The 21,559-nt window shown below is 47.4% G+C and overlaps 1 protein-coding gene across 2 annotated transcripts in view; it reads right to left on the bottom strand.

The window, feature by feature from the left end:
- Window positions 1-21,559, bottom strand: part of LOC146797809 (F-box only protein 2-like) — a 111,195-nt gene that overhangs the window by 54,206 nt on the left and 35,430 nt on the right. Inside the window, exon 1 of one of the 2 annotated variants that reach the window (XM_085624992.1) lies at window positions 11,510-11,772. The exons of the other annotated variant lie outside the window; for it this stretch is intronic. Within the exon in view, the coding sequence (XP_085481118.1) occupies window positions 11,510-11,757 (248 nt within the window). The 5' untranslated portion in view covers window positions 11,758-11,772. Of the gene's footprint in view, window positions 1-11,509; window positions 11,773-21,559 lie in introns of those variants that run through there. 2 annotated transcript variants of the gene reach the window in all.

Below are 21,559 nucleotides of genomic sequence, written 5' to 3'. Positions count from 1 at the left end.
TATCGGTTGAGCAACTAAGAAATCTACTCCTTAAGGTTAAGCAGACTCTCAGAATGCTTGGCCAAAAAGACATGCTCCTTTTTCCTGCAAAGCAACAAATCATTGGTATAGATAGACAAATGTTTTCACAAATCCAGTAGAAGCAGGGCCATGGACAGAGAACGGGACTGCAGAGCACAAGGTATCACTACCTGCACCATGGAAGCCTTGTACAAGTAAAAGCAACACAGACGACAGGAACCACTCACAGGTCCCAACACATCCTTGAAGCAGCCTAGAGAAGAATAATTCAAGACGGCAGAGGAACTATCGCATTAGATGGCTGGGTCATTGACCAAGCAAAATAAAAAGGCTCTGAACTGGAAGGTGAAAAAGCAGTAGTTCAAGGAATTCCAGAGGCCACACTGATGACATAAGATGAATTAATCTAAGATGGAACACCTAGCAAATGAAAGTCTTCAGTGTGTGTGGTGTCCTGGGCTGGTGGAGGTATCTCCCGCTCTCCTCTCCTTGCTGAATTATTCATCTGTCTAATTGATTATGGCTCTTCACAGAAAGGATCTGCTGCTACAAAGGACTTGAAGGATGGTGGACTATTATGCAAAGGCAGATCAGCAGTGTATCAATGCCCACCTTTGCATTTCCAGGCCCATGAATGGCCAGGTCTGGCTTTAGTAAATTGTTAAAAAGTTATTGCGCGTTGGTAATTCTGAACCTTTCTATGAAAGGGAGTTTGGCTCTTGTTCATGATAGGCAAATATGCATTCTGTCTGCTGTTTGGTTATAGCTAGGTTCACAACAAATGAGTAAACACATGCACTATACAAATTTGTTGGCTGTAAAGCCATGGCAGATTGCAATTAGACACAAAATACTGATCTGGGCCATAAGCACAACCTATTCTCACAAGACATAACTGACCAATAGCAACTACTAATATATACACAAATGGATGACCAAGAATGTGAGGGGAATGGGACCCAGTCAAAAGGCATAAAATATACTTATTCTTGTGCACAAGGGGAGTGGATGAAGCCTGTTTACAGGAGACTCTTATGACAGCAACTGAAGGTATCATAGTGCAGAAGAAGTGTAGGGACAAACTTTATCATTCTATCTACTCAGTAGAGGGGGAGAGGGATGCTGGTGTAGGCTAGATTAGGACTCGCTTTTGGGATGAAGGTAGAGGAAAAAGATTAGTAGTAGTAGGAGTAGATACGCCTTTTAGGACAGACAGTTAAATTGCAAACCATTGCCAATAGGAAGTGTATATGCTTCCAACACATTGCAAACTGATTTCTTGGGTTCACTACATACACAAAGAAATACTGAAACGAATGAATTTTCCGGTGATTTGGGGTGGGCATTTTGATAGTGCACTAGATGGCGACAGTGGCAGATCCTTGCCTTCATTATCAATCAGGCACACAGCTGGGGCATCGACCACACTCACAAACTGGCTGCAGAATTAGTGGCTGACTGATATATGACTCTTTTTCTATAAATAGGACAGAAAGTACTTGCACTGCTGCTATATCCACAAATGACACTTTTGAAATTGTATCAGTTCTCTCAAGCTGAATGTTTGGCGTGTACCAAATGTATCATACTGTCTACTTAGCAGAGTGGGAGGGACGCTGGTGTGTGCTAGACCAGGGCACTCCTTAGCGATGGATGGAGTGGAAGCAGATCCAGAGAGTAGATACGTCTTTGTGGCAGGACATTTAGACGGCAAAGCATTGTAAATAGGAAGATAATATGCACCCAGCACATTACAACGGGTGTTCCTGCACTCAGTATGGCCTCAAATGTTGAAACAAATTTGTATCCAAGTGGTTTGGGGTGGGTATTTCAATAGTGTGCTAGATGGGGAGAGCAAGAGATTCTTTCCTCTATTACCAGCGATGCACATGGCTAAATCATTGACCACGCTTACAAACATGCTGCAGAGCTGGCGACTGATAAATATATAGCGCAAGCTGCATCCAAAAGGCAGAGAGTACTTGCACTACTGTTATGTCCTCAAGTTACAATGTAAGCTGGACTAGTTTCTGCACTCAAGGCACATGCAGGATCAAGCTCTCTCAGGCTGATTGTTAGGCATGATCCACACCAGATCATGGCCCAATACTGATAGACTTAAACCGGCAATGTGGACTGTGTATACCAGCATGGTGGCTACAGGTGCTAGCTCTATTAGGTAGGGTATTTCATGAAGAGATAGGGAATCACCTACAGAACTTCAAAACAGATGAAGCATCAACCTGGGATGTGTCAGTGAAGTCAGATGCATTGCAGGTGTATATGAGGTGTATCTGTATCAGTATATGCATGAAGTTAGGTGGACTGGTTTGAAGGAGATCATCAAGGCAGAATCGGAATGAAGTAAAGCTGGCCTGGAGGTGGCCAGAGGTACACAAGCACTGGAAGCACTAACACCAATCAGAACAAAACATAGAGAGGAAATGGACCATCTGACCAAGATGGACTTTCGAGAATGTATGTCAAGGCAGCATGAGAAGGGCGACAGACCAGGATACCCATTGGCATGGCTGCTGTGTAATGGCGCAGACCATAAACAGATGCACTGGGAATGCCTGAGAGACAAATTGTCAACACGTAATAGAAGATAAATGAGGCCATGTTTGGCACTTGTGATTATTAATCCATAACTCACTATACACAAGACTCTAGTATATATACACCCAATTCCACAAAAAGAGAAAATTGGGTTCACTGTTAGAAACTGTGGAAATCCACCTAGCTATACAGGAACTGCCACCCGGGAAAAACCCCAGGCAGCAGCAGTTTCCCTGTACAATTTTAAGCAGAGTATGCATAAATGGCACTGAAATCAAAGAATTTATATACGGAGGCATATGATAGGGGTCTACTGTAACAATCCAGGAGAGAAGACATTATAGTAACACTTCCCAAGCCCTATCAGGATCTGTTTGAAACACCCTCCTGCCTTCCACTGTCTCTTCTTAGTTCAGATTATATTTTATGAAAAGGTGCTAGTGAACAGATTGGCCCCATTTATGACAACACTGCTTCATCCATATTAGATGGGTTTAATTCCAACTAGGAACACAGCATTGAACATCAGGTGTTTTTTTCATGTAAAGGAAGAATGTACACCGGATACAGACATGTGCTGCTGTGTCAATACACATGAAGAGGGCTGTGGCACTTTAGGGTGGAACTATTGATCTGCAGTTTCAGAAACGTGGGCTCAAAAAACTATTACTGCGATGGGTTAAGTTACTGTATGCACATTCAAAAGCGAGAGTGAAGACAGGCAGGATCATATCACAGGCAATCTAAATAAAATGTGGTATGAGACAGTAGTGCACTCTATCCTTTTTGTTATTTGTGCTGTCATTGGAGTCTGTGGCCACATCATTCATAAACTAATAGGGCATTAAAATAGGTCAGCACACTGACATAATTTTACTTTACCTTCTACGGACACGCCGGAGGCAGCCCGGCTACTGAAGAGAGGGTTTGCGTTTACGCCAGCAAAGACTTGGTTGCTGGCCAGAGGGACTCACTTAGCCCCCAAAGAGTGGTTTTACTATATCACGTCGTCATTCTTCATGATGGATTTATGACTTATACACACAAGATCCACACTTAAGAAAAGAATTCTGGAATTCACTAAATCTTGGACACAGTAATCACTGTTGTCCTATACTGTGCAAATATCACTGGAGTATTTGAACCCATTCTGGGTCGGAAATACAACTGGAGCTGAGGATCCATACAAAGAGATTAGAGCCCTGAAGAAGTCGCTGCGCACAACAATTAAGTGCGACGAAACATGTTTTGGCTAAGGATCTCAAGATAAACTGAAGTGACTGTTTCAACGGAGGAACAAGAGTGTTGTTTAATATTGTCAATGATACATAATATACGCTGTTGGCGTGTGCAAGGGACTGTTGTTTTGGTTTATCAGTGGTTATCCACACGTTGGGGAGGAGGGTGGCTCTCCCCACCCTTATGCACCGCATTCATAATTGTACACTAGTATATACTCACTGCGTATTTCCCAGGGGCGACATTACCCTACACAATCCACCGACCAAGAAGTCCCATCATTTTACTTTATGCAAATGATGTTCTGCTATATTTGTATAGTGCGCCACAAGCCATTGACCAAGTTGTGTAAAGATAGAGAGGTTTTGGGATATATCTGGTCTGATAATAAATTAGACAGTCTTGTTTATACCTAGAAAACTGGATGGAACCTCTAAGATTGAGTCTCTTCCCAACACCCCCTCCCATGTCAGCGAGTCAGCTATCGATGCTTTAGGGTCCGAGTATGCAACACTGAATAAGACTTAGACTCTGGAGTTCAGCATAGAACCAAAGCGGGGTGAGAGAAAACATTGTGTTTTAGGAAAAAGATGCTGCTGTCTGTGATGTGCTGAGGAGATAGACTGAATTTGCAAAATTATAATTTTTACCAGTTACTTTTGGAAAGTGCAATTGAAACTAGTATAGTTCAGTGTTTTCCAGGGCACTTTTCTAGCACACAGCCGATCGTGAAGAATAGTTCAGCAGCAGTTCTAGGCACAGGTTGAATATCTTTGACCTTATGCATACGTTCTGTTCATGCCACTCCCTCAGAATGTATTGGCTAGAGGTACCATGGATGTGAAATCGAGAACTTTTTCCATCAAAGAGCATGTTTTGAGGAGGTTCCCTGCTTCTCTAATGTGTTAGTCCAGTTTTGAGAAAGATAAAAACTAACTTGTCACTTACCATAAGACTTCAGCTTATTAGGTCTTTAGAAGCAGTTACTAATTTTATACAAAAGTAGGTTGTAAACCGCTTGAATGGATAAAAACTATCCATATGGCCAAATGTATTTCTGTTGTTTCTTATGGTGCTGGCGTCTGGGGTACCAGTAATGCCACTTCCTTGGAAGATAGATAAATAAATCGCTTGTTTTTAGTTGATAATGAGTTTATGCAAGGGTTCATCTACTTTTATTTGTCATATTGAATTTGGACAGAATACCGCAAGAATAACATTTGTCACCCCTTCTTTTATGGATGTCGAGTTGGAGTAGGAAATCTGCTAGACATTATCAGGATATTATCTGCAACTGCTTACATCTTGATACTATTGTGAAATTGCCCCGGCTCACGTTTATCTAATCTGTCTGTTTTACAATGAGTTGCATGGATGTTTTAGAAATTCCAATGGCAATTGGAAGTCTGATAAGGTGAACTTCAGGAAATTATTTCTTATCTTGCAGTTCACTGAAGAGAGTAGATAGTGAAATATTTAAACTCTCTGTTCAGGTTTACATGCTCACAAATAATGATGTAGGGATTCATTTTTATCTCACCTTAGTAATGATTTTGGTGAGAACTTACCTACCAGTGTTAAAGCCGGTATTAAGCACCTCCTACTCCGTGAACCAAGGGGTTGGGCTAACCTTACTTACAACAAATCTTGTATTTGTGACTCATGTTTAGATAAGGGGGCATTTTATGTGTTTTGTGATCTATACAGAGTCCATAGGTCATGACATTTGAAACCATTATTGAAAGAGCTCAATGTTAACTACTGTAGAGACACTTTTTAGGTCGAGCCTAGGCAGCACATGCGCTGTCTGGAAGACCTGTTGTTCTCGAAAAGGACTTGTATCCCGCCTGCTGGCTTCCCATTGGCTCAGTGCAGTGTCGCTCTTTTTTGCTGCATCTTCAATGGCTCATGCAGTGATACGTCACTTCCGTTTTCTCCCTCAGCAGCACCGGCCAGGTACAGATTCGTTCCGCTTCCAGGGGCATATTCACAAGGACTTATATCCGATTTATCTCCACCTTAACGCAACAAAAGTGGAGATATATTTAACACCCCATTCACAAGCAGGTGCAAACCGCAGACATCGCCAGTATTCCTGCGCTAACTGCCCCAAATTCTAACACCCAGGCGGACACCACCAACTAACTCTAATAAGATGCAGAGTAGGCGTACCCGTGCAAAAACACACGAAAAAACAACAACACCACTTGCACAACGAACTGCGAAGCGAAGCGAACCAAAAACTGGCAATAAGCAGCGGTGGCCTTAGATATTTAACACCTGCCTCAAGCAAGTGTAAAGACGGACACCTACCTGCAGTTGGCTATGGCGCTCCGCACACAGCCATACCAGAAGAACAAACAACGCCATGGAGCTACTCATCATGCAGCTCAGAGCCCCAACAGGGCCACAACACTCACCCCCACCACCCCCTGGACCCCCACCACCCCCAGGACCCGGACCCGACCCCCCCGGACCACCACAGAAGCAGCGTAGAGTAAGACAGCGGACCTACAGAAAACGCACCACTCTCACAGACCTAATGCCCGTGGAAGTCATTTCCCACTACAAGCTCAAAAGGACAACCATTCTCCGCATCCTGACCCACATCGCCCACAGGCTGACGGTTCCAACACAGCGGAGAACCAACATCCCTCCGCAGACAAAGCTGCTGGCTGTGCTGCATCTGTTGGCCTCTGGTACCTTCCAACCAACAACTGCCAGAGTCGGCGGAGTCTCACAGCCAGCCCTATCAAAGTTCATCACACCTGTCCTGAAGGCCATCCTCTGCTTCATACCTCAGTACCTTCACTTCCCCAACACTGCGCAGGAACAGCTAGAGACAAAGCAAGGCTTCTACGCCATAGCCAGATTCCCGGCCGTGTTGGGGGCAATTGACTGCTCACATGTTCCACTTGTGCCCCCTGCGGAGATTGCACACCACTATCGCAACAGAAAGCACACGCATTCCATCAATGTGCAGGCAATAGTGAATCACCGGGGACTCAACCAATGTCGTCGCCAACTACCCAGGCAGTGTGCACGATTCCTTCATCTTCCAACAGTCCATCATCAACCAGCACGTCCAGGATGGCACATATGGAACAGGACTGCTCGTTGGTAAGTACCAAATCAACAAACCACACATCTCACAGCCAACTACACACAAAGCACATCAGTGGGGATGCACACGTGCCCAAGCCACATTCGACATGTCAGACTACACGACCACCTACCAGACACGACTACACCACTCCATGGTCATCCGGGGATACTCCCTGAGGGCTGGCTTACACTCACCCCACACACAGCCAGCGCAGGCATCACTGTATTAGTGGGCCTGCCATCACATCCTGCCGAACCAAGTATTGACTCTTTTCTCCCTGCACTGTCACAGGTGATCAAGGATATGCACTCTGCCCTTGGATGATGACTCCCCTCCGAGACCCGAACACACCCGCCCAGAGGCAGTACAATGCGGCCCACATACGCACCATGGGCATCGTTGAACGCACATTTGGCGTGTTGAAGTCACGTTCCAGGTGCCTGGACGGCACATGTGGGAAGCTCCTGTACAGACCGTCGTGTGCAAGATGATCGTTGCATGTTGTGTGTTACACAACATCTGTGTTTGCACCAGGGTCCCATGGATCCCAGTTCCAAAGGTACCGAACTTTGATGATGTTGATGGGGCAGGTGTGCCACATCCCACTGCAGCTGCAGCAGGAATGGCCCATAGGAACTACATCATTGACATCTACTTCTCATGAACACATCACATTGTGTCGGTCTGTGGCAATCATGGGACATTAGTGGATGTCCAATTGCACTGCATGTGTGAATTAAACATTTTTGCAGGTTACAGGTTGGAATTGTGCATTGTCATGTTACATATCCCTGGGGTTACAGATGTGATTTGCCTGGTTGTGCACATTTGCCGATCCAGTTGTGTCCTGTGTTCAGTTGTGGAGGGGTTGCTGTTTGTACTGGGATGTTGCCAATGTCGAGGTGCACTTCTGCTTATGTGCATATGCTGTATGGTGGGTGTGTTGCTCCAGCGGCTCCGATTTGTCTGCCACTGCTCTATTTCATGCGGTGTGCCTGTAGGTTCTGTCCTTCCACGGTGCTTGGATGTTGTGGTGTGCATGTTGTCCTCTGCAGTTGGCCATGGTACATCCGTGGTACTCCGCTGTTGCTGTATTTTGTTCAGTAGCATTTTCTGTATGCTGTTCCTGTGCTTGTTCTCACATTGCACATGAGTATTGATGCCCTCGTGCTGCTTATCCCTGCTTTCCTCATCGCGGATGGGCTCATCGCAGGTTTTCTGGTGTTGTGGTTTGTGTTTTTATCTCCATCGGGGTGGTTGTATCGCGGACATTGTCCGCGTTATCTGGTGTCTATCGCATGGTACCGCCTTGTTATGAATTTCACGTTGACACAGGGTTATTTTCCCGCACTGGGCTGCGATATTGAAAGTTGCGTTACGCTACTCTTGCGGTACTTATCACACGTTCTTGTGAATATACCCCCCAGTGTTCTTGTGTTACTTCGAAAAACTCTTCTTTGTATATATTTACTGCGTCACGGATTCCCCTTCCGGGGTGTGCTCAGGGCTTCCAAACTAGAGGGAGCGCATGCGCGAGTGCACAGATGTAATGCGACAAGAATTCCCGCAATATTGGCCTTTTTGGGAAAAAAGTATTGACTAATAGACCAACTAATTACAATATAGATGCACACTGAATCCCATACGGGATGGGATTTTTGCCCAGTAAGTATATCTTTAGAAGGGTTCGTTTAGCGTGAGGCAGCTTTACAATGTATCACCGGCCAATATTGCGGCAATTCTTGTCGTCAGTACCTGTCGCTCAAGCATTTCCCTATTAACGCATTGTTAATTTGAGAGTTGGAATCCAGATACTGGGGAGTAGTTCTCCCCATATGCACATGCGCATTACATCTGTGCACTGGCGCATGCGCTCCCTCTAGTTTGGAAGCCCTGAGCACACCCCGGAAGGGGAATCCACCCTGACTTCTGATCCCGCGACTTTATTAGTATCACGTCTGGCCATGATCAGTTCATTGTCGGCATACGCATGGACAGGGTAGGCTCAGAGGAGGGAACACCCGTACGAAATTGTAAGTGGAGTACTTTTAAAAGCGCTTTATAGATGTTGTAATATTCTGAGCAAATTGCTCAGTGCATTTAATACTTTGGGTTTTATGACAAAATGTTATTTGTCTGTCTTTACAGCCCGGTTATATGCGTGCATCCATTGCGCTTGCCAAGAGGAGTTATATTCTTAAATTGCTAGGTAAGCACACCCCCCCTTTTTCAATAGAAAGGTTTGTGTGTTATCAGTTTAGTAACATTATTTTGGCGGGACCGCCACCCGAGCATGGTACATTTTGACTAATTTAGCTTATGCACGGAAGTAAGGTCTCGACATATCGCTTATGATACCATACATGATTGGGGCTCAATGCAGCATCAACAATTAAATTGCTTTGTGTGCCTGTTCTGTTTCTATTGTCTAATTGATGTGTACACAGTGTTAACACATTATGAAATATCTAGTTTCATTGATGCCCACATCTGTGGTTGATATCGTTTTCTTTTTCCTAGGCACGGTCATGAGCAGTCTCGACTACACAGCTGTAGCCACAATGAGGGTATACAGAATTTTGCACTGCCCTGACCGAAGAATAAAGAGGGTATTTTAATGTAATGTATATTGGTTCACGTGCACTACACTTTGTTGATGATTTTGGTCCTGAAGAAGCGCCACCGACCTTTATTGCGATTTAGGCGTGAAACATGTTGTCCTATGACCTCTGACATCCAGGCATAGTGTGCCTTTGGGGCGTTGTTTTTATTGTAAAGGGTAAAATATTTACAAAATATTTACAACTACGCTGCAAGTTTACCCTTGAATTTATATACTTTTCGTATCACTTTGCACGCACCTCTTTACCCTCAGTTTACCCTCCCTTCACACACCCCCATGCACCATCCGGCAGTCCTGAAAACATCTCCGATAAAGTGACCCTTCGGGGGACCCGTAGGGAATTGCAGCGCCGGCCCTACGAGGAGCAATTGCCCGATGATGAAGCATGACACCCCTTGGGGTGTGTGAGGGCACTAAAGGACAAAGATTGATCTTCCTTTCTCCCTTTCTATGGGTTCTCCATTCCTAGGACTCTCTTTTCTCTTTCCCCTTTTTTTTTTCCTCTAATTTTATATGGGTGACTTTTGCACCCTAAAGCATGGGTGACTTTTTGCACCCTGCTATAGGAACAGTGTCCTCTTGTTGTTTATATAGGCATTAGGAGCATGGACACTGGACCTTTATTAGCTCCTAGGTCCCCCCCCTCTTCTTTTTTGATATATTGGCATTTATTAACATAGCAAGCTTCTGAAGAGACCAGCCCCGCAGCAACATGACCAATGACCATCAAGGTATTTTATAATGTTCCTTTGCGATCTATTTTGACGTCATGGCTCCTTTGGCCCCTTTGACACCCTGGTGTAGGGTGTTGAAACTCTGCTTCAGTAGGCTTTTCCCAGACCTCGCAGCTATGACCCCGTGAGGCACAGCTGAGGAATATCTGAGCCCCGGCCGCGCCGTGCACAGCGAATTCAGTTGCCAAGATCGGTGGACTGGAGTAACCATTGCAGCAGCAGTGGCCAGGACTGTCACTGGACAGGACATGCCTGGCCGAGAGGACTCACTCACGAGGCGGGTAATTGCATAGTGGTGCCTGGCGATCTGAGACTGAGTGCCTGATGTAGTGATCGTCCGATCAGCATTCCAGTGTTCAGCATGTTGTAACACACACTGAACACCCACCCACCACAGGCGTCACCAGTAGAGTGACCCTGGCAATAAAAGGGGCCGAGCGCACGTGCTCGGGCCAGTTATCTACCCCATATTATCTGTGTCCCTCATTTAGCAGCATGTGGGCCTAAGGCCCAATTACTACATTGGCAATGAGGGGGCTGTGCCCATGCATGCAGCAGCCCAGAAGCTGTGGGAAAAGGGGAGAGAGCTGCCCATGTGCAGGGCACCCCCTGGAGAAGGCGTGAGCAGCACCTGATCACCGCGGGGCGTGCGACGAGACCCGGGCGTGAAATGACTAATCGCCTGCGGGGCATTTGAAGACGGTGACCGGGAGCCCAACCCGCACCGACGCGAACGGGGCGTGAGAAGAGCCCCGGGGGTGTGAGGAGCCACGCGGGAGCACACGTGAGATGAGCCGTGGAGTGCGGTGGCACGCTGATAGGAGCGACCCTGAGGAGTGAATGAACCACGCGGAGCCCACCCGTGCTGAGGAATCGAACAGCCGGCTGAAGGTGAGCCCGAGGGATAAGGGGCAGTGAAGCAAGCCCACTGCAAGGAAGCGAGACGGCGCATCGCCTGCGGCCGATCAAAGCAGCCAGCATGAAGGGGACAGAACAGAGTGGGGCAGAAATGCCTCTCAGCGTGAATGAGGTGCACACACCTACAACGGGAAGAAGTGAGTGAGGCTGCTGCGGGGGCGGAGAACCCAGAGAGACTGTGCAGCCAACGCCGCTAAAGCGTTGAGCTGCGAAGTCGGGAGGGGGTTGAGATCTCCCTCCCCAAACACTGAAAGTGCACTTTGCCCTCCTGCATGGCCCGGAGGATCTAAAAGTAAAAGTGCCACTCACCGTAGTGAGACTGGAGCTCGAGTGTGGCATCTGGCCACCTCTGTGTGTCCCGAGAAGCAGCATTCGTGCTGCGGGGAGAGCAGCCTACGGCGATTAAGAAGTGGAGCAGCCGTCGGTGGTAGTGCCCCGCCCCCAGGAACAGTGCGCGCGTGGCTGGCAGCCACGAGAAATACAGAGCCTGCTGTGTGGCCCCAACGCGACCGGAGCAACTGAGCGCGGCGTGAGTGGCCGCGAATGCAAAGAGGCATCAGACTCAGAGAAAGGCCCGCAGCGTGTGGAGAGCTGCGTAGGCTTGCCGGAGCAATGCCGAGATGAAACCAGCCCAGGCGGCCCTCAATGACATGGGCTGCCAGGCATAAATGCACACAGTGGAGCCCACCCGCAGCGACAGTGAACAGTGCCCCGCAGCTACTACACACACACTATCCCTGACAGTAGCTCATGCCCCTCCCCAGCGCAACGTATAAACTGTGAAAGGCTGTGGCGGCAGGGGAAGGAGAAAAGAGGCAGCGTAAGCAGTGGCGGCTGTGCGGGCAATAAAATAAAAACAAAAACAAGAAAGCAACTCACTGCGGGGAAGGCGGAGTCCTGCCCAGACAGCAAAAGAGGCAGCAACTTAGCCCGGGAAAGCCCCTGCAGAGGGGATTCAGGCGGCACCATCCCGACGCACAAGCCAGGCAGACTGAGACTGCATGAAGACGTCCTCAGCATGTAGAAAGACTGCCGGTGCCGATGAAAGCGCTTCCCTGCCATCTAGTGGCCAAACAGCAGTAGTACGCCCAAAATAAATTAATACACTAAGAGACAGCTTGACAGAAACGGTGCACGTTAGGGACTGCTCTACAGGACATGGGCTATGAAATTTGTAGGCAATATCGTGCCAGGAAGTGAGCAGTGTGGCACAGGGAAGACAGCTGAAAGAAAACAAAGGCCACCCCGGACGGGGGAGGGGGGGCTGCCAAGTACACACAAGAGTGCGCAAGAGACATGCCATGCTAAAGGGGCACCAAGCCGCTACACAGCTGTGAGGAGACAGAGACAACACGCAAGAAAGCACCAAGAGAATAAGGCCACAGCGCAGGGGCAACTGTGGCTGTCCAAAGCAGTTAGAGCGCTACCACGAGGAACCCCAAGAAGAGAAGAAGAGCGCAGCCACTAGCGTGCAAAAGGGAGTGACCAGGAGCAGGTCAACGGAGCGGTGGCGCAGCCCTCCAGAAGCACTGAAGCCAAGCTGGGAGTGAGTGCAGCGATGCCTGGGGCCCACAGGCTGTCGCTGCAGCAGTAAGGAAGAGACAGGAGCACCATCACACGAACCAACGGTGGTTCTAGAACTCAGCACCAGGCAAGTGCGAAGAAGCGCAAGAATAGCGGACACTGCTCCGGGAATAAAAGACTGAAGAGAATGCGCAGCAAGTGCGCCCAAGGAAGCAAATGAAGGGCGAAGTCAGAAGTGCGCCGAAGCAATGCGACTGCTGAAAGAAGAAAAAGTGGTTGCGCAGACCACGAGAAGCACGAAGACCAACCAGATGGTCGCAAGGAAGAAGCCGACCCACCAGATGGTCGCAAGGAAGAAGCCGACCAACCAGATGGTTGCAAGGAAGAAGCCGACCAGCCAGTTGGTCGCAAGGGAGAAGCCTACCTGTCAGACGGTCGCAAGGAGGACGGAGCCGACCAACCAGATGGTCGCAAGGAAGAAGCCGACCCACCAGATGGTCGCAAGGAAGAAGCCGACCAACCAGATGGTTGCAAGGAAGAAGCCGACCAGCCAGTTGGTCGCAAGGGAGAAGCCGACCTGTCAGACGGTCGCAAGGAGGACGGAGCCGACCAACCAGATGGTCGCAAGGAAGAAGCCAACCCACCAGATGGTCGCAAGGAGGATGCCGACCTACAAAAGGTCAGAGAGCACAGTGACCTGTCAAGAGGTCAGAGAAGGAGCGAAGAGAATGACCGAGGGGACGTCAATGAAGAGGACCCCAGGATAGGTCCGCAAAGAGGACCAGAAGGAGACTGACGAGGAGTCCGACGACATCACTCTGAAGTCAGAAGTAATTGTGTGAAAGAAGGTTGCGACAACCGGTCCAGTCACATAGTGAAAGGAAGAAAGGGTCCTAGTGCTGAGACAAGACCAGAAGGAAACGTGTAGAGTGCACACTACATGGAGAAGCCTGGTGAGGACGAGTAAGAAGGCGAGAAGACCGGACCGCGTCACAAAGGAAGGAAAAAAAAGACAGATCCTGAGTGGCAAGACGCCATGACGAAGGAAGAAGAAAAGGAGAGGAGAAGAGTAAAGAGGTGTGCGTGACAGATCAACTCACACACCAGAAGGGGAACACCCGAAGAGGAAAGTGAAAAGGTGCATGGATATCCGAACACAGTTCCTGGAAAACATAAACACCACTGGGAGTACACATCTATGTGCAAACCCGAAGGTCACCTGGGGACCACAGAGGCAAGCAGGCCAGTCCGTTGGTAACAACCACCTCTGGGATGGAATGGACATAGGACAGTGGATATCCAAGGGGCAGAGGCCTCAGAGACACCGGTGGCAGCGGGTCCCGAAACGAGAGATGGACTGTTGAAGCTTGCTCTGGAGATCCTGGGAGACCGAAGGTAGCATGTGAAGGAACAAGTGCCAACAACACCCTTTTCAGGTGGAGCTTTGGACACGGAGAGAGGACCCGTAGCGATTCCTCCAACGTGGTTGGAGCGACAAGGCGGCAGTCCACCGGTCCAGTGGAAGCCTGGCAGAAAAGGGCCTCCGGGTCGTCCAGTGAGAGGGGACACCCAGGAGAGAGGAGTATCCGTGAGAGGGATATCCTGCAACTGTGAATCCTGTTGGAGACAACCACCAGTTGGAGAAAACACCTCAACCAGGACTATACAGTGGAAAGTAACACACCAATGATCCACCATCATTCCATCTACACTTGTCACTGACTGCAGTACAGGGAGAAAGAGACTGTAGAGCATACTTCCACGGCGCAAGTCCAAAAGACCGCATCCACAGGGCACCTGGACATCGTGCCAAGGATAACTAGTGGTCCCGGCTGCCATGATACCCTTGTCGGCAGCTGACCAGCAGCGAAGAGACTACGTGGAAGTCGTTATCACTAAGTTATGTGTTGTTTGCAATTTGTATTCTCTCCCACAGGTTCGGACTTCATTTGTTTTAACCTTCATTAAAGTTTGGGAGGGATGTAGTGATCATCCGATCGGCATTCTAGTGTTCAGCATGTTGTAACACACACTGAACACCCACCCACCACAGGCGTCACCAGTCAGGTGACCCTGGCAATAAAAGGGGCCGAACGCACGTGCTCGGGCCAGTTATCTACCCCATATTATCTGTGTCCGTGTCCCTCATTTAGCAGCATGTGGGCCTAAGGCCCAAATACTACACCTGCAAGTGAAGTTGAGACGTAAGAGATAGAGTGATGCAGTGCAGCCACACGAGTGTGTGTGTCTCTAATAATTAAACGCATTCCTTCAGGCAATGCGCGATCAGCGGGTGCCTGCAGTCAGGGTGCCGGTCTGATTGTAGTAATGGCGGTAGGCCTGACTAACAGTGATCAATCGTGCCCAAGAGCAAGCCTGTCCCTTTCAGCCATTAAGTGAGTATCAAGGGAATGTGGGTGGAAAATAACCTAATTGTTTTTCTTAATTTTATAAAGAGCGGTAAAGTCGACATTCAATTTATGAATCTTACTTTGTTTTATTGTAGTTATTTTCTGCTTTATTCTGCTTTATTCCGTAGACTCAATCGTGTTTTTTCCAGCGGCCCCTTCCATGTGCTTGAAGGTTTAAACTGTGCACGTTTTTATCTTCACACATGTTTATATGGCCTTTAACATGTCAGTTATTTGGGCTTCAGTGGTACTGGCTTCTAGAAGGTACCCACCCTTCCCCCCCAGTGGCGTAACGAAACTTGAGGCGGCCCCCTCCGAACTCAATCAGGAGCTCTCCAGCCAGGGTACTGTGCTGAGGGAGGCCCCCTCACACGAGGGCTGCTGGGTCCTATGTTATGCCACTGGACGGGCCTTTCAAGGGTCTGGGGCCCCCCTGTGCCGCAGGGGCCTGCATTAAGTCCCTGGTTGGGTGGCGTAAATTCCAGTGCTTTATAATCTTAATTCCAACCCCATGCCTCTTTCATTCACCCCCAGAAACTCCCTGCCCATGTATCTCACTCTTTCAGGTTCTTTTTCGTATCTGCTTTCTTTTTTGTCACTGTTTTTTAGTCTTTTTCCTTTCTACTTCCCCCTTTTGTGTTTTTCTCTCTTTTGCTCTGGATCAAAGTCTGATGGAGAAAAATAAGTGCTGGTCCCCAAACATTAATATCTGTGGGCCCCATCTGTTCTTATTAAGAACTAGAAATACACTTCTCTTTTTCTGTTCCTTTTAGGTGACATTTAGGCACTGATATATCTTATATTTGTACCTAAAATTAGCACTTGTACACTCACATTGATTTCTTTTATGTATCTTGGAAAATACTTTTATAGGCTTTTTTTCTTCGGGGTCGATTTTTATCTCAGTCTGCGAGAATATAACAAAGCTGCTATCCAGAATAAGTACCTCTTTCAAATTAGATTTCGTTTTTAATATAATTTAGAGAGAACTGATAATTTGTAATGATAGATATTACATTTATATTAAAATGTACGTGATGGCTTTATGGACATTTTATTGTTAATATCCCAAATAAAACTTTCTGAACAAACCTCTGTTGCCTTTCAGCTAGGTTAGTAATATACAAACAGCAAATACATACATATATAAATACCAGGCCATCCATAAGGAGGGCTGTAGGAATCCTCATCTATTAGGCCACAATTTAGGGGCCATGATCTTTTGCAACAATTAATTATAAAGTTTAAAGCTAGCCTGCCCTCTTTAATGTTGAGGGCGCTAGCATGTGTAACACCACAGGATGGCGCCATGTCTATCACCACAGGATGGCGCCATGTGTAACACCAAAGGATGGCACCATATAACACCACAGGATGGCACCCGGAGCTATATCTGTTGTACTTTATCTTTCCCTGCTGAACATTTTGTTTTAAAGATTGAAACAGATCTTCATGCCACTGAGGCCCCATTCCAGGGAGAGGTATGGCAGCGGCCAGAGCGGTGGACTACAGAGCAAGGGGATCACTGGCGCCAGCTCAGCTCAGCATCATGTGACTCTGGGCAATAGCTCACTTAATCTCCCCGATGGCCCCCACTGCCTTAAAACCCTTAAGGAGGTGATAGGTTTGCGCTTTACAAATATGGATTATTTTTATTGTTTTTATTGTCCCAGGTGCCGCAGTAGCTCCTGACATGCCTGATATATAAACACAGTTTCCCGAGCACCAACGTGTGGAGAAAATAAATGTCCAGTTCCGGTGAGTATTCACATTGATTTATTTTCTTCAAATTTCTTCAATTCCAATTTCAAGTGTTCTCTTCAAATGTAGCCTTCAAATTCAATTCTTGAAGAGAAGAACACTTGAAATTGGAATTGAAGAAAAATAAATCAATGTGAATACTCACTGGAACTGAACATTTATTTTCTCCACACGTTGGTCCTCGGGAAACTGTGTTTAGTGCTTTTGGACTGGGTTTTCCCTAGTCATTACTGTGGGCATTAGTGGCGGCCCACTTCCTTGGAGCACCTACTTTTGTAAATTAGCTTAATGTACAGGAGGAAACAAGCAACTGGTTTGCGCAAGTGACCCTGCCACCTCTCTTTTCAAATTCCTGATATATACATGCAAGAGATTACCATTAAAGCGCACTGTACCAAAAAGGTACCATTAAGGTGCATTGCATGTGATGCCATGGAGGAGTATTTTATTTACATGCGTAACAGGCCAACATGCTGCCACGATCCACCTGAGTGAAAGGGAGGAACCCGCCACAATAGAACCTAGGCAAGTTTCAATATTCCTCTCTCTAGTTTTAGAATCCTTTCACAGTATTTTGTGATGCGACCAGGCAGGCGCACATTACAGCCATAGCTTTGGGAGGAGGGTACAGGGTACCCTACCCAACAGGTCATCACTAGATCATTGACAGGAGGAGACTATCTGCTTGAGCTATCTGCTGGTGGAATAAATTGCCTTTTCGGGCGGTCAGTTAAAATCTTCCATTTTTAATCTCACCTGGTTCAATCAATTGTGGTGAGACGCACGTGGAAGGTTAGGTTAGCGCTTTCAGGTGTCAAAGGATGAAGCTGGTGAGCAGGGCCAGCCCAAGGACCTTTTTCTGCACTAAATGACGTACTGCTTCTGGTCATTACCCACAGTGGTGGTCCTTTTGGCTGACAGCTCTTTGGTGAGGGTGACCTGGTCTGTTACCTTGTCATAGTTTATCAGTGGCCCAACCCTGGCTTTCGAGTGCCTTGAAACCTACCCGCAGATCAGGGGCTGCAGTCTAGATCACTCACTGTTTGTCACCCGGGTAAAAAGAAAATACAATCAGTTCTCAATTTTTTAACTGTTGTATGACCCTTACTGGCCCTATTGGGCACTGGGCATTTTCCAGAGAGGCTGGAAAGATGGGGGCTTATTTTGATGCTGGGGAGCAGGGCAGCTTTTGCTATGACTACAGCAATCCCCCCACCCTCTCAGCATCCCCCAGGTGCATGTGTCGACTGGAAACTGGGGTGGCTTGGTGGTGTTGTGTCCCTTGCTTACAGACTCCTGCATGCTACAGTTAGGCCTGCTGGCTGTTGTCAGGGGAGAGTAGGGTGCTCTGAAGCCCATCAGCGCTGTGTTACATCACCAGGCAGAGTCCTCGCTGAAGAGGCTTTCGGGTGGTGGCCAGGGTGTGGGCCTGCCCGTGCTGCAGAGGATGGTGCAGCAGTTACCGGCGCAACCTGCTACTACTGCATTTCTTGCCTCCTGTGCGGTTAAACACATGTCTTTAAAGCGCGCACAGTCAGATCACCAACGCTTTAAACAACATTTGTTTCTTACGTTTTGCCTTAAAGTTCCGCAGGAGGAGGGATGACTACACCCGACTCCCGCAGCGCCCCAGTGAGGCCACGAGAAATGCGGGCCTCAGCGCATGGATGCCTTCATGAGACAAGCTTGGCACTTGCCAGAGTCCAGCAAGCTGTCTCAAGTCCTAACTTGGGGCCTGCAGGATACAAACACCCAGCGGGAACTTACAGCTTTATTCACAAACCTTGTGAAATAATATTTTTCGTACACACTTTGAAACTGTTGCCCCTACCGTGCAAGTACCCGGCGGTCCCTCTCAGCCGCCCTCCTCTCCTCACACGCACTTTTAATTGCGCAAAGTGGCATGCGCATGAGAATGACCAGCTCCACTCTAAGGGTGAAGATCACGCATTTATGATGAGGCTGCTCGTGCAACTTCGGCGAACCAAGGTGTGAGTGTTGGTTATCTGCAAACTATGAATGAAGAATTAGAGACGCTTTAGAAAATGTGAGACCTAACACCTTTGATGATAGCAAGAATTCATCTTTTCCTGGTAATCTTTTTTGTGAAAACGGTCACCCAAGACCAGTGTGCCTCCCGCCTGTCCCCGGGCCGACGTGTTGATAAAAAGGGATATTTTTTCACTTAGCAAGGAGCATCGGGTGACTCGCATGAGAAGAGCTGCCTCGGGACAAGCGTCTCTTGTTATACGATGTAGCAAGTGTGTGTTTGACTCTCATTCAGCCCTACATGCTTGATAGCAACTGGTTCGGCTTCATGGCTGGAGGTACATTCATTATTATTGAAATGTCCCTTTGTTGAGCATACTGAAGTGCCCGTGGACGTCATCAGCCTCTATTTACAATTTAATGGGTTGGCTGGTTCAATCATCCTAAAGTGGTGCAAACGTTTTTGACACGACAGAAAACACAAAACTTTCACAGCTAACTTTCACAGCTAACATAGAATTATATATATATATATATATATATATATATATATATATATATATATATATATATATATATACATACATATACATATATATATATACATATATATATTCGCAAACCATAAAACCTTTTGAATGTTTAAAACCCCTTTTGTTGCTATGACGAGAGCACAATGCAAATAAATCATGGCAGCCCCCACGCATTCAAAAAAAATTTGATAATAGTTAATTAGCATCAAACGTATGTGCAACATTTGAATGAATTAAAAAGCACTCTGCACTGACAGATTGTATTTGCCATTCGTATTGTCGTACTTGCCTTTCGGAGGAGCGAGTTGCTTGCCTTGAACTTGAAGCGCTGTCAGCAGCCAGCAGGTCTGCAGTGTATCTGTGGCGTAGTTTAGTTTCTGTCACAGAACGCCGGTGCTAAGCTCTTGACTGAGAGATAAAAGAGCGGGCAAGCAGTCCTTTCCCTGGCTCTTAAAATATGGGGTCTCCAAATACTCATTTACCACCTGGTTTTTCTGCCACAGCTGTTCCAGAACCTTGTTGAGTTTGTCAGTGCTGCTGCTTGCTGTATGTTGAATCTGCGTGCACTGCTTCCATCGCGACATTAAAAAAAAATATCTGTTTGTGTACCAAACGGCCCTCTAAGTCAAGTGTTTGCCACCGCAGACGTCGACCGAAGAAAGCATAGTGTGGCCCATATAGGCCTTGGCAAACGTTTGTTTTCACGTTAACAAGAATAATAAAATACCTGCCTCGCTGCGACTACTGGGATTGCTAGTGAGGGTGCAAGTCCACGTCGGTCCCTCTCAGCCGCTTCCTCACCTCACACGCACTTCTAATTGCGCAAAGTGGCATGCGCATGAGAATTACCAGCTCCACCCTAAGGGTGAATGAACATCGTGCATTTATGATGAGGCTGCGTGTGCAACTACGACGAGCGTTACGTAAGTTACTTAACTGCCATCCTAGATGGATTGGATGTGTGTAGTTCTAAGTGGTTGCTGCCTGCGTGGCCATGGAGGGAGCCCCTGGAGCACGGGGCCACCCCCGCACCGCGGGGGCTGCGGGGGCCTGTGTTACGCCCCTGGGTTTGAATGGTTAGACAAGAAAATACCTACTTTCTAAAAGTGGTATTTTCAAACACCGAATGTTAAAACCAACTTCACTAAAAGATGTATTTTATCATTCTGAGTTCAGGCATACTAAATTCGAATTTCTACCATGTTCCCTGAGTCAGTTAGGATTATAAGATGTAATAATTAAACTGCCCATTCTGGCCTATGGAGAACAGGTAGCCTTGCAATAGTGAAAAACGAAAATGGCTGTAATTCACTATTAGAACATGCCACACACACCAGGGCATGTCCTACCTTATACTTACAATGCACCCTGCCCTTGGGCCTACCATAGGGGTGTCTGATATGAAGAAAAGGGAAGGTTTAGGGATTGGCAAGTGGGTGCACTTGCCCAGTCAGCATGACAGTACCAGACTGCACGCAGGCTCTGCAATTGCACGCCTTAGACACACTTTTACAGGCGGCTTCTGTGGGTGGCACAACCAGTGCTGCAAGCCTACCGGCAGCATTTGGATTTACAAGCCCTGGGCACTCCTGGTGCACTGTACTAGGGTCTGACAAGTAAACCAAATCAGCCAATCATGGAATCACTGATTCATACATTAATTTACAATAGGGAGCACTTGCACTGTGGCACTGGACAGCAGTAGCACAGTGCCCAAAGCATCTAACACCAGCAAAAACACATGGGGCAACAGCAAAAATGGAAGGGAGACCCACGCCAAGGTGCCAGGTCTAACACAGGGCTGCACCATATTTACAACAATATGGTGCAGCCCTGCGTTTCCTCATGCGCGGGCGCTAAATTTAGCAGTTGCAGCCCTGTGATTCCTCCTACACTGGCACTAAATTTAGCAGTTGCAGCCCTGTGATTCCTCCTACACTGGCACTAAATTTAGCAGCCTAGCACCAATGCAGGCACCCTTGCACCATAATGAAAGGGTGTCTGCATTGAGGGGAAGATTGTTTATGTGCAGGAAGGTATCCCTTCCTGCACTAAAACCATCTTTAAATGGTGTTTTGTAACTTTTATGTGTGCTGTTCAAAGCAGCACACTTAGAAGTTGCAAAACATTTATTTTGCGGG

This window comes from Triturus cristatus, chromosome 9 (genome assembly GCF_964204655.1).
Source record: "Triturus cristatus chromosome 9, aTriCri1.1, whole genome shotgun sequence".
Lineage (NCBI taxonomy): Eukaryota > Metazoa > Chordata > Amphibia > Caudata > Salamandridae > Triturus > Triturus cristatus.
This window is presented reverse-complemented; position numbering and strand designations above follow the sequence as displayed.